This window comes from Medicago sativa, chromosome 5 (genome assembly GCF_051527215.1).
Source record: "Medicago sativa cultivar Bolivia chromosome 5, Bolivia_mono, whole genome shotgun sequence".
NCBI classification, from domain to species: domain Eukaryota; kingdom Viridiplantae; phylum Streptophyta; class Magnoliopsida; order Fabales; family Fabaceae; genus Medicago; species Medicago sativa.
The window spans coordinates 33,362,255-33,376,382 of NC_140753.1; the positions used below are offsets into that span (position 1 = coordinate 33,362,255).

Genomic DNA, 14,128 nt, shown 5'->3' on the forward strand with positions numbered 1-14,128 from the left:
TTGCATGTATAAATTGATTGCATATATGTAATCAGTTAAAAATTATTAGCTAAAATTATTAATCAAATACAATACTACTAATATGTTTTCATATAAATCATTAGTGGACAATGCATACACCTATATTTTGTTTTCACGTTTTCTTTCAAATAGAAATTATCAAGTAATATAGAAGCATATATTATATCAATTAAAGACTCATGGTGAATTTTAAACAATAGAAGCTGAAATTAGCATTCTAGCTTTGCAGAATTTGTTGGATAAAAGTATACCAATAATTATAGTAATATTATTTTTTATATAATTGTGTGGAATAAGGATTATTTTCATTAAATTGTTGCACTAATCAGTCAGAATTGCATGTGTTTTTAACTTTGTATATGTAAGCACGTGTAACTTGCATGTATAGATTTATGCACCTGTCATTGCTACAATTTGTAGCTTTACACTGGTGGCTCTTTTTTTCTAAGCATATACACCCTCCGGTCACAAATATAAGCAAAAATCCATATTTTAGATTCATTCAATAAATGATGTATGTTGTCTACAATAAAGACCACATACATTATTTATTGAATGAATCTAAAACATGGATTTTTGCTTATATTTGTGACCGGAGGGTGTACTTGTGTTGCTACATGTGTCTTCTTCCTTTCATTTTTCTGTGTGCATGTTTTGATGTTAATAAAAAAATAAAAATTAATGGAAAAGAAGGTTGTGATAAATATTTTTAATGTTTATGAAATATTCTTTAGTTTGCTCACTTTTTCTTTGAAAAATTTAACTATTTTTTCGCCAAAGCTCATTCCATTTAATTTTATACATTAAAAAAATAATAGTTTTTTTTATTTGTTTATTTAACTGCAAAAAAAAAAATTATATGAAGATATGTATAAGAATGTCTCTATTTAAAGGCATTTGATTCAAGTGTAATAGATATCTATTAAGTGATATCGAAATAACATTGAGATGGAATTCATTCTGTGTACTTATAAGTTAACTCAAGGGTGCATCAATGGAACAACTGTTTTGGTAATTTTTAGTTAAGAAAGGAGATAAAAATATTTGGGATCTTTAAATGACAGCGTGAATAAAAATATTTGTGAGATTGTGATGATTAAACGACATTGAAATTAAATATATAAGTGATAAAAAGATAATAAAATTTCTTTGAAAAAAAGATCAAATTAAATGGAACCTCCTTAAAAAATTAAATGGAACGGTTAAAAAAAATAAAGTTAAATGGAAGAAAAAAAAATATTGAAATATAATATTAAAAAATAAAGAAAAGGTTCCCAGCGTGAGTTGAAAAGAGCTGCTTGTGAAATAAATTGTCGAGAAGTAGTTTTTTAAAGTAACATTCAACAACTTCTGGTCAAAGCTCATTCCATTCAATTTTATGCGTTCAAAAAAAGTACTTTTTTTAGTAAGTACTTAATTGATATTGTGTTTGGCCTAACTTCTCCTTAAAAATGTACAGAAGTTTGAAAAAAGTCGGGTCAAACAATACATTAATCTCCCACCAACTGAATTTGGGAGAAAAAAATTTAAAATAGTTAAAAATATAAAAATTGGAAAATAATTAAAAGTTATTAAAAATATAAAAATTAGAAAATAATTAAAAAAAAATTGGTTAGGGGCAAAAATGGAAATTCGTAGGCCAACCTTCAAAAAAAAAAAACACTCTCCAATTAGTAATTTACCAAACACTTCGCGAGGTTGATGAGCAGGATAATAGGATTGAAAGAGATCAAACTTATATAAAAGGTTGACCCGTGCGCCGCACAGGTCTTATGAGCTAGAATAATTTGATAAACAATAAAACGAAATATGTTGAAATGGAATTTAAAAAATCAGAATAAGAAGGAGGTCGAGTAAATTACTATTTACAAATCAACACATGTTAAATAAAGATTCTATCTATCCCCGTGAGCATAGCTCAGTTGGTAGGGATATCGCATATTATATGCAGGGGCCGGGGTTCGAACCCCGGACACCCACTTCTCCACAATTAAATTGTGTGACTTCTAGCCACTGGGCTACTTGACCAAAAATAAAATAAAATAAAGATTCTATCTCTAACGGTGTAATCCAATTGTTAAAGAGTTGAGGCATTAAATGAGTTTAAGAAGGAGGTCGATAGTTTAGTCCCTCTTAGTCACATTTGACTTAATAGGATTAACATTTTTTTTTTTACAAACTTAATAGGATTAACATGAAGTATCACAACTCAAATATATTTTCTCTTCCCAACTATTATATAAAACAGAGTAAAAGTGGATGCATTATTAAAAGTTAAGAACCAAGATATTTAAATCAACATAATATACCAACATAATATTTGCACCAAAAAAAAAAATCAACATAATATAAGTCATATATATTTCTTTTATGTAATAACTTTAAATTTGAATCATATAGGTGCATAATTGCAAATCCTTCATTCATTCTAATCTAAAACCAGTAAAAGATTTAGAGTTGAATTTTGTTTATCATTTGTCAAGGACACTGCCAAATATACACCGAAACAAAGCATGCTACATAGATTCACTAATAAATTGGAACTGAATAGGACATTTGAGTAACTAAATCCAGAAAAAGTTGCAAATACAAATTTGGATCAAAAACAATGACTGATATATCAACACTTACATAATTCTGATAAAATATGACAGACCATAAAGGAAATAAGATGAAATAATATGAAACTGATAAAATACAACAAATCATTAGATAGCCGAAATGATTCCATTAAAGACAGGAAATAATAAGTGATATTGCCAAATCATGCTCCATAATCACTTTGAATCTTCAATCTTGATACATGGCATTTAAGGACTCTTAGCAGTGGATGCATCGCTTCCATCATGTTCAACAACAGTCACCGGATGCAAACTTTCGGCAGATCTTTTCCTCACTAATTTACTTCTAGGAGTCTGTCATGAATCAATCCTTATTGTTTGAATCACCTCCTTCAATAGTCTCCTAAATAATCATCTTATACACAGTATAGTGAATTATTATTTTTAACAAACTTAGGATATCAAAGAAACTGGAGTAAAAAACGTATATATGTATATATCAGTGCGTTAGTATCAACCAATTGACTCAAACCATTGACACAATTAGCTTCCTTTTCATTAAAAGTTATCTTTTAGAAAAATGAAAGAGTTCTACAAAGAAAATAACAACCTTATAGCTTTATAGAATAAAACAAAAAATATAAATATTGAGTAGAAAAATGAAAGAGTTCTACAAAGATATTAATAACTTTATAGCTTTATTGAAAGAGTTCTACAAACACTTTTCGAAAACAAAATTTATAAAAAAGCCTTATAGCTTTTTTACAAACCTGACAAATGATTAGAAAGTCCAACAAATTTCAATAAAACGAAGGATAATTCATAAACATGAAGGGACATGAGTCTTTAATGCAAAACTGTTCTAGTTGAATTAGTGAAAATATCTTAAACAATAATCTTAAGTAACAATGAAGTACATAAGCTACTTGTTAGGAATCAATACTGCCATGGAGTCTTCAAGTGAAGCACATGCCACCATAACCACTAAATGAGCAAGCACATGTTGATTAGAACAATATCAATACTATTGTTTACACTGCCATTCTTTTGAATAAACATTGATCAACATTAAGAGCATGATAAATAACACCATGCCACAGCAAAATGAAAATAGACCTGCAGTTTTCTAGCAGAATAAAAAACTATTAAGTGTGCAAACTGTGAAAGTAAAACACAAACCATAAACTAAATAAGAAGCCGTATTCTTTATCTCTTTGTGAAGATTATGTGAAACTTGTTGTTAGATAGAATAGCACATCAAGTTAAAGGTAGATTGTGGCGTTAAATCGCAACATCAATGGTGGAATGAATACTTCAGTTATGTTTCTTCACAAATCATTAAAATTTCAAATTTCAAACCAAATTATATCAACAGCCATATTCTTTCTCTATTTCTTCAGATTGCTAAGAAAAAGCATTTTGTTAACATGTTCCTCGGGACATGCCATACCTATCATATTTCTTCATATTTGTATCTAATAAGCATAATCATTTTGTTACTGTTTCAGTTTACCTTGTATAATCTGAGTTTTGAAAACTGAAGTTCTTATATATAATATGACGAGAATAAGGCTAATATAGAATGAAATTAAAGAACATAATGCATCAGATATAAGACACTTTAGTGAAAAAGAAATTCCATAAATTCATCATCATAAATCCATTATAATTGAAACCTTAGAAACATAAATCATCAAAACATGGCTGATGATAGGATCCAAAAAATCAAACAAAATTCAGATTATTAACTGTTGTTGACACAACTAAATTAAAATCAACATCACACAGCAGATGAATTTAAACCAAAAAAAATGGCATATATGCCATTGTTTTGAAACGAAAATTAGAAGAAGAAAAAAGTAAGAAAAACCGCAAACCACCGCCTTAAGCCAAATCAGCCATGACACTAAACCAAGGCAGCAGAACACAATAGACTCGAAAAAAACAAACTGATGCAGCAGACGATAGAAACACCGCACAACAGAAGCAAAACTGCATGAAATCCTGCTACAGCTGAGCGGAACTAAACCAGATTACTCCAAAGAAAAACTGAAGCGCGACAAAGGCTAGATGAACAACCTAAAAACAAAAATTCAAGAAGTATACCATTACTATGAGCAACTGCAGGTAATTGCCGCTGCATAAATTGTCACCGCGAGCTACCGCCAAAGTGAGCCAATGGAGAAAATCACCAATGCGTAAGCTATCACGGCGAACAATATGAATTTTAGCTTTTATAATAAGGGATAGTAGCAACATTGACCGAAAGGCCTATGGTACGTCTTCACAACCCTTGAAGACTCCTATAATTAAAGATTGCTAGACCCATTACAACAAAACTTCTGACATGTAAATGGATGGAAAACTGACAATATAGTGTGGAAAATGTGATCTGCAAACAGGAAGGTAATTAACACGGTACATTGATCTCTTTCATCTTTCTAAGCTAAAGGGAAGCAAAGAGGAAAAATATAAAACCAACCTCATCAGCATCAGGGTCAGTTGGGTGATTGCATTCTTCAACAGTAAATTTTACCTGAATTTCATTTGCATTTTCTTCAGTTCATATCTTTTAGCTACTGCAAATTTCAAGCACCAATATATAACCAAAACTACATACAAAATTGATAACTCACAATTAAATGGCAAGTAATGGTGTAATATTTCCTATATATAATCACCAAATTGGTTGAGAATCTTGAGATTGTTCTTTTATAACCTCAATTCATTAATACATCTACAATGGACATTACTACCTGTTTGTTTTCAGGTTCAGAAGTATCAAATGCATATATAACTCTAAAGAATTGATGACAAAACTGGTAATATAAAGTTTCACAACAAAAAATAAATTTAACCTTCTTATATATTGTTGACAAACAAAAGCAAAGGAAGAGATTAATTAAACCTTATACTACAATGCTGAGAACCTGAATATTTGACATGTTTGTTGACTTGTAGAAATGAATGAAACCAAACCTGTTCCAACATTTTGTTAGTCAAAGTCTAAGTTAATATCTCGTTTTTTGAAAGAAAAAAATTGAATATCAAAATTCGATTAAAGGTCAACCAAAATAAAAGAATTAGGAGAAGAAAAGATGTATCAATAAGGATAAAACATCACCCTTCCCATCAAAGACCTCCTCAGGAGCCAGCATCGCAGCATCTGAAACAGCCACAGAAGCAATCTACCCATGGAAAATATAATGCATTGTAAGTAACTAATAAGTGGAAGAAGTAGAAACAAAAATTTGAGAAAAAATAGAGCTTTTTACCTCTTCCATTGCTAGAGCAGGTACATTTGTTTGAAAGGACATGTCCTTTATAACCTGTCAAATTCAATTCAAGGCAAATACTACTCAACCAGAATTTAAACTCGGGACTACTACAAAGTCACAGTCGAGGGTATTAAAACTTGGAAGGAATGTAAGACTTATTTAAAAACAAAAAAACAATATACTTTCTATCAACTATTACATTTACACCATACATTTAACAGACAAGAGTAACCTCATGTTTACAATTCTAGTGACATACTGAGAACTTCATCTTAAAATTATTGTAAACTCATTTGATGGTTATGTTCTAGTGACATGCTGCAGAACATGCTGGCTCAATCATATTTGCTTACAAAGTTATTTAATCATATTTGCTTACTCAATCATATTTTTCCTTCTAAATTATTGTAAACTTATAATTTTTTGATATGCACCGGAAGTACAAAAAGAGTTTTATACATACATCTAATTAAATTCCATAAAAACATACGTTGCATAATCAAGCTCGTTAAATAACTTAAATTACATACCATTCCTCCCATTGCATGTACGCCGCGCCTATGACATGTCCTAATGAGAAGATCTGAGTAGCTATTCATGAAGTGTTGACTCATGCCAACTTGGACAAGAACCGGTAGCAACCGATCTGGATGAGCACGGAAGGTCTTAACATAACTGAAAATGTAACCGGTAGCAACTTGACTCATTTGAAACACCGCAGGAAGGATTTCAATCAGAACTGTGGCTCTTATGCTTCCTCTTTCAATGCCTGCCATCTTCTCTGCCTTCTCGAATACTCTGTTCCATATCTTAGCTTCCCTGTTAATCAAATCACATGGTTCTTGTATTAACAATGAAACATTAAACAAATATAACTATTAGACCAATTTCTGTTTTTTTTTTCCATGGCAAAAAGCTTGAAACGTAACTATACTATAGTCAACCAATTTAGCTTTGTTCCTGTTGTTTGAGTTTATGAGATGTTAATCGGTTTGTTTTGTTGTTCGGAAACTACTTATAAAAAATCCAGTTTTCATTTTGACTTCCGTGTAGCACCTCTACTTCTTCCCTTTAGAGCAACCCTTTTCCGTTCCGGTAGATTGGATTCATTGTCCTATGCAAATATAAGATGCAGCAGGTTACTTAATAATTGAGAATGTCAAAGGATATTTCACGACAAATTACAGTTCAATGCACTCAAAATTGTCAGATTGTAGGAATCAAACTATAACTGAACCAAAGATCTTAATATACTTCATATTTGAAGGAACTTGCATTAATCCATACCGAACTGTCATCAATCTCTTCGACTGCATTTCCTTTGGCATCGTCACTTGAAGCCATATTATCCCCATCATCAGCACCACTATGGATGGAAGTTGTTGTAGACCTGCATTAAATCATCAATCATCTTTAGCTTGCAAACTGCTCTCTTTGGTTTCACAAGACTTCCTCAATTTAATGACCTCTCTTTGCAGCCTATCATACAAAAAACCTGACACCAAATCATTCACATCAACAATGGTTTTGATTTCTTCTGCTTCACTTTCAGCATTGAACTGGTTTAAACTCTGCAAAATTTCATGTCATGCTTGATTTTTCATGAACTTTTTCCTTCTAACAAAATATTGCACAAAACAAAACAACTTCATTTTGCATTTCAGTAATTCAAGTGAATTTAAAGAAAAAGCAATGATACCCCCCGGATGAGCCATTTTCTGCATAGCAGTTGGAGCAATTATGATTGGCATGGAAATTTTGAAGCCAAGGACAATAGTTGACATGTCTATCTTGCTCACATTGATAAGAATCCGCGGCCTAAACCTGTAATGTTTGCCAACCATATTTTTCAGCACATTAACATTTGTTCTTATTCTTAGAATCATAGGTGTACAAAACATCAAAGGAACATAATAAAGTAACATAATTTGGTAACTTAGATGCTGTAAAAATAAATTATATGAAATCTTACAAAATTCTCGAACAAAAGACCAACCAAGATCAACTTGTTCATATAATCTCCTAAAGGCCTGAAGTAAAAATAGAATTTCATACTGGAACAAAAACATAATCCACTGAACAGATTCATATATCACTGAGACTACAAATATGCCATCAATTTTTAAGTCATCAAGTAAACAATTCATGCATCACCAATTTTAGTCAATTTCACAAACACCTTATGTGCAATTTATACCAAGTGTGATTTCATCTCAAAAGAATCAATTTTTTCACAAGTTACATGTATAGAAACATCACAAACAAAAACATAATCACACCAAAAACAGAATCAACAACAAAAAAAACCCAGAATCACCAAACCATAAAAGCAAAAACAAAAATAAAACATAAAACACACAAAAATCATTCAATCTGAGACATGCATGGCATTAGATTCATGAAAAACTAAAGAAATCACTATTCTTATTACTCAATTTCATAAAACCCTAAAATTCCCTTTTCCCCCAAATGAAAACCTAACTCTAAATTCATCAAATCTCTACATGCATGAGGGAAAGGAAAAGGGAAACTCACCTTAAAATTGAAGTTTGCCTTCTTCTCCAATTTCCCTTCTTCCACTTGGTTATTCACTGTTTCCTCTTCTTCTCTTTCTCCATCGGCTTCTTTTTCTTCTTCTCCTCTCCCTCCCTTCTATCGTCCTGTTTTTCTTTCTTTTTTCTTCTTCTCCTCTCCGTTCACGACGCTCACGTTCCCCCTTTCTTCTCCCGTTCCCGTTTCTCTCTCCCTTTTCTTTTCTTTTGTTTTTTTTTCTTTTCACATATATATAGGCAGGGGAGTCAAATTAATTAATTAACCAAAATACCCCCAATAAGGGCAAAATGGTAATCTGCACGGACATGTATTTTCATATTTAGTTTAGTAGATCAGGTCTATGTGCACGGTACAAAGAGGTTGTGGAATCTTTGAGGAACTTAAATTAATTGGTTATTGCTATTTTGTGGTGTCTTACGACTTTTGGATCATTGGATGATGGCATAGAACACTATTTTTTCAATTGATTAATTCAAACCTTGTTGACAAAAAATATGAGATAAAACAAAGGAAAGTTTAATGGTCATATAACAGCAAAACCCACGAAAAGCATTTCAACAAAAATAAGTCCAGTATAACAGAACGGAAGCACAGTCCTGGAACCAATATACAGTAAGATAGATGTGTGGATAGAGCAAAACACCCCACCTTAACAATTATTATGAATTAATCACAACCATTAATTATTATTAAAATGAAGGGTCAAGATTTGGAGTAAGTCTTTAGACTTACTTTTGGAGTCAATGGATCCCTCCTCATATATATATATATATATATATATATCGATGGAGGTAATATTTTTTACAAACATAACAAGGTTTTCTTTTCTTTTCTTTATTTAGTTTTCTTTAATATCCAAAATGGAACTCCCTCTGTTGCATATTATAAGCAAAATTTGACTTTTACATCATATTTAATCACTTCTAATAGCTTTTACCTTATTTTCAAATTGAGTTTCTATCGTATGGACAAAGCGTTTCACCTTGTCTTTTTTTTTATGGTTACAAAGCTAAAAGAACAACAAAAGAAAAAGAAAAGAAACAAAGAAAAACTACAATCTAGGAAAAATAGTTACAGCTGCATCCATCTTTAGAAGGCTCAGGAGACCCTCCGGTGGTGATGCATGATGGCACGCGTCAATAATCAAGGATGCTCCAAGATTGACCATGAAATCTGCACATTGGTTCCCTTCTCTCAATGTGTGACAAATAGTGACATTCAGATGAACAAACAAATTCTTTATGTCTTGGATGAGCACGACATAACTATGAAACTTCATTGCTGGCCCTTTAATTAAATTAATACAATGCATTGAATCTGAATAGCAAACAATCTCAGCAACATTCTTTTCCTTGGCTAACAAAAGGCCCTGATAAATAGCAAAAAGTTCCGCATAAAGAATGTCGGTAGAATTATGTAAGTACCCTTAAAAAACTGAGAGGTAATAGCCTGCATAATTTCTAAGAAGACCACCATACCCTGCTCTAGTGGGAGAGCCAAGACAACTACCATCAACATTAAGAATCACACAAGAGTGATTGTTGTTGTTCCACTTTGTGAATCTCTCTTCAATAACACCATTTTGGTTGACAGAGAAGCAATTTTTGAAAGTTTCTATCATACCTTGGATGTTGAAGACTAGGCTGTTAGAGACCAATTCTCATGGCTAAGACACATGATGTTACGGTGACGCCAAGCCCACCAAATTATGGCAGCAAAGGTGAAGGAGTGAGCTCCCAACAACCCCTCTTTGATCCAATCATGAGGAACCAAACAATCGAAGAAATTAGAGTGATTAAAATTGAAATGGTACTAGATATTCCTTGAAAATTCACAATCACGAACACAATGAAGAAATGTCTCCACATGAAGACCGCACCTAGTACAAGTAGCAGATGTGGAGATGTTTCTATGGTTGAGTAAGGACAAGGTAGGGACCGAAGAATGACAAGCCAACCAAATGAGAAATTTTATTTTTTCTGGAATTTTTAGATTCCAAATCCAAGACCAAGAAAGATTATGGGTGGGGGTGTTATGTGTAACAGCCCGATTTTCGCTAGATTTATTTTAATTGTTTTAATATGTGTTTATATGTGCTTGTGCGTGATTATTTATCATTGGGTACATTCTAATGGGTTTTAGTGCAAAAAGGGTATTTTGGTCATTTTGTAAGTAAGGGTAATTTGGTAATTTCATGGTGAGGATTGTTTTTAGTGTTTCAAGTGAGAACCATTATTTTACTAAGTTACTAGTGTGGTAATTAGTTGTGAGCCGGTAAGTGATTGTTATTATTATTTACCGTTAAGTGAGTAGAAATATTTTGTAAATGGTTTAGTAAACGGGTTAAGCCCATTAAGGTGTTAAGGGTTAAGCCCAATTGTGAGGAGCCTATATAAGTTCTAGTCTCTAGAGAAAAATAGGTTTGCACTTCATTTCATAAATTTTGAGAGAGGTAAAGAGAGAAGGTGCTAGAAGAGAAGAAAAGAGTTTTGAAGAGGGAAGAGCTAGGAGAGCTAGAGGAGGGTAAAGATTCAAGGGATTGGAGCTAAAGTGAAGCCTTAGCTTAGAATTGTGAAGATTTGAGGTAAGGGGGCTAGTCTTCATTCATAATCTTTTTGTGTAATCTCTTTTCTACTTCTACCTATAAGTGCTTATTTGTATAAAGTGATTATTGTGGATTTAATTGGTGAAATTCGTGCTTATGTTTTGATGCAATGTTTGGGTATGTGAATTTGAAGTTAATTAAGTTGTTGATGATGAATTTACATGCTTAAGTTATGTATATATGTATACTTGTGTTTTTGCTCAAAATTGGTGAAGTATAATGTTGTTGTTGATGAATTGTTGATGAATTCACTTCTGATTGTTGTTGTTGTGGTTATGGGATGTTGTTGTCGATGATTGAAACCTTGGGTAATCTTAACCATAGAGTTTGAAGTGAATTTGTGTTGTTCTTGAAGGTTTTCATGAAAAATGGGTCAATTGGTGATTTTTGTTGAAATGATGTTCTGATTCAAATTTTATATGGATTTGAGTGTCTTTTCATGTTTAGAAACGTTTAGATAAACTTTGGGATCAAATTTGGGCATTGGGAAGTCGAAATTGGGATTTGAGAGTGAAAAATAGAGTTTTCCCAAGAGTAGAATTTCTGCAGCCTATCACAACTTACCATGGCGAGCTGGAGGCGAGTTGGAAGTGCCTCCTGTGTCAACTCGCCATGGCGAGTGATTTATTGGCCATGGCGAGTTGCACAGTGCAATAGCTCATATTTTGGCGTTTTTAGGGTTTTGGGTCGATCAGGACCATTCCAAACTGATTACTTGATGTAGTTAAATGTAAATGAACTTTCTAAAGCTTTGTAAACTTCAAGTGAATTGAAATGGACTTAGTTCGGTGATTTGCACCTTAAACTTTTGAAAAACGCCAAAACATCGATTTTTTTCCAAAAACTTGTTCTTCATGAGAAAAAGGGGTGGGATTAAGGTTGTATAGCGTATTTATGATTTCTATAAATGGTTGTGAATGATTTCATTGAGTTTTAACTTGTTTTGCTTTGAAAATGGAATTTTATTTAGGAAATGATAAAGTGATACGAACTTTGTGATTTTGATGATTTTGTTGTAGTCGGCCAGTGAAACGCACATGTATACTCAACTACACTCATATGTGATCTAAGTGTATACATAGTCGAGGCCCTAGTATTTATTTGGTTTTGGTTCATTTGTCTCAACTATTTTAAAGTCGTAAAATGAGAGACGAACCTTGTCGAAAATAATCTGTAAAACCAAATACTTGGCAAATCTTTTGTGGATAGTTCGTTATGATTATATGAAAATATGTGGATGATTGCTAGGTGTTGAATATGATGTTTATCAAAATGTGAAGTATTTTCTCCTTTATTTGAATTGTTAGAAACAATGTGATGTTGTTGAATTATAAGATGAAGTTGATATTGGTGAATACGTATATGTTAATTGATTGTGATAATGTCGGTGAATGCATATATGTTAAGTAATGGCGATTTGTTGATGATTGCATATATACTAAATGTTTGGTGATGATTATTTGATGAATGAATTGTGACAAACATGTTTATGTTTTGTTGTTGGTTGAACATGTTGAGTATTGATTGTTGGTGGTGAATCCACACATGCTAATTTTGATGGTGATGTTGTTGGTGAATGCATGTATGAAAATTGAAGGTGATAATCCAATGGTGTTTGTGAATGTGTTGTTGAATATATGTATTGGTGTTAAGTCATATATTCATGCATGCATGGTTAATGATGTTTTTGTTGCATCATGAGTTGACGACTTTGTCGTAGTTGATGGATTTCATATCCGTGTTAATGATGTTTTTGTTGCATCATGAGCTGACGACTTTCTCGTAGTTGTGTGTGTGTGTATGTGATGTGGTGATCCCTTTGATAATAATGATTGCTTGCTTATAAATTTGGGTCGATGAATTGTACTTGTTGAGTTAAGTATGCTAAATGAAGAATAAGGTGAGTAATACTTTCATTGATTGATGTTAATAAATGATGAGTTGTGTTGATGACTTGATTAGAGATTGAATATGTTGATATCCTATGTTAGTAATTTGATAGCTTGAAATGTATGTGATGGGGGATAATAATCATGTGATGCTAGTATTCTAGGAGGGATGGTTATGTATATGTGTTATGCATGAATCCTTGAATGCCTATGTTTGTTTATGTTGATTATGATTGATGTGAAGCTAACCCCCAGTGGTTTTGACCGCCTACCTATTTGTATGAATGGGTAGACGAAGTGCAGGATTAGTTTGCTTTCGGTGAGTTGCTTGGATAGCGGGAGCTAATCTCCGTTATCGGATTTTAGAGTCTTAGATTAGGCTCTGATTAGGTGTCAGTCTTATGAGATTCTGGATTTGTTTATGTTATGGAGATTTGCCCACATGTCGGGTTTTGGAGATTTCATGTATTGATATATCTGGAGTTATGACATGTATTTTTTTTTTTAGATGTATGATTTATATCTAGTGCGACTGTTGAGAATTTTTATATATGCATGATTGATTTGATTTTGTTGAAGACGTAGCGTCTATTTCTTGAATAAATGCTTTATTAACGTGTTTTATCACTTTAATAGAAATAGGGCGTTACATTATGTGAAATCAGCCAACGATATCGACTTTTTGTGGCGTAGATACCGTTTTTACTTGTGGACCAGATAAAACTATCTTCTATGGCATCGTTGAACTTCATATCCATGTTGTTAATGGAATCAGACACTATATGGGGGAGAGAAGTGTAAAGAACCTGAGTATGAGGGTTGTTGTAGGCTATCACATCTTTGACAAATAAATGAATATCATGAATGTCAATGTAAGGTACCAAAGTTCCTAAGTAACCAAGAGTGCTCTAAGGGTAGTACCAAAAAGAATAGTTTACCTGAACCTGCGGGCCACGAGAAACCGGATTTGAGACAATTTTTTGCATGAATTATGGCAGACCAAGTGGATGAGTAAGTAGGCCGGGCAGTTGCATACAAAAGACGCGGGCCTTCATGATATTTATCGGAGAGGAGATCAACCCATAATTTATTAGAAGATTGGAGCATATCCAAAACTAGCTTCCCAAGGAGACAAAAATTGGTTTCCCTGGCTGATCTGATACCTAAGCCACCTTGATACTTTGGTCTAGCAATTTTTTTCCAACCAACCAAATGAATACC

At 32.6% G+C, this 14,128-nt stretch overlaps 1 protein-coding gene across 7 annotated transcripts; it reads right to left on the bottom strand.

Moving 5' to 3' along the window:
- Window positions 1-2,679: 2,679 nt before the first annotated feature.
- LOC146921913 (malate synthase, glyoxysomal-like) lies at window positions 2,680-8,729 on the bottom strand. 7 transcript variants are annotated; one of them, XR_015012272.1, is made up of 9 exons: window positions 8,396-8,729; window positions 7,560-7,684; window positions 7,148-7,431; window positions 6,391-6,974; window positions 5,858-5,911; window positions 5,707-5,748; window positions 5,491-5,561; window positions 5,065-5,161; window positions 2,680-4,974 (listed from the first exon to the last, which is right to left on the bottom strand). XR_015012272.1 is itself a non-coding variant. In XM_085715141.1 (8 exons), exons 4-8 carry the CDS (start codon window positions 6,634-6,636, stop codon window positions 5,155-5,157), a joined length of 420 nt encoding a protein of 139 aa, XP_085571267.1. In that variant the 5' UTR covers window positions 6,637-6,974; window positions 7,148-7,431; window positions 7,560-7,684; window positions 8,396-8,729; the 3' UTR covers window positions 2,680-5,154. The 7 variants fall into 7 exon arrangements, 3 of the variants coding, with proteins under 3 accessions (XP_085571267.1, XP_085571266.1, XP_085571265.1); XR_015012271.1 differs by having other exon boundaries at window positions 2,680-4,661; window positions 5,513-5,561; window positions 5,707-5,770; window positions 8,396-8,728; XR_015012270.1 differs by having other exon boundaries at window positions 5,513-5,561; window positions 5,707-5,770; window positions 8,396-8,728.
- Between the last annotated feature and the right edge of the window lie 5,399 nt (window positions 8,730-14,128).

What these genes read in the sequence shown, in the direction of transcription:
- LOC146921913 (XM_085715139.1), bottom strand. Translation starts at nt 6,636, where the DNA reads ATGGCAGGCATTGAAAGAGGAAGCATAAGAGCCACAGTTCTGATTGAA. An exon ending in TACATGCAATGGGAGGAATG is followed by an intron (nt 5,912 to 6,390) that starts GTATGTAATTTA and finishes TGAATTTGACAG; the next exon opens with GTTATAAAGGACATGTCCTT. An exon ending in CTGCTCTAGCAATGGAAGAG is followed by an intron (nt 5,771 to 5,857) that starts GTAAAAAGCTCT and finishes TTCCATGGGTAG; the next exon opens with ATTGCTTCTGTGGCTGTTTC.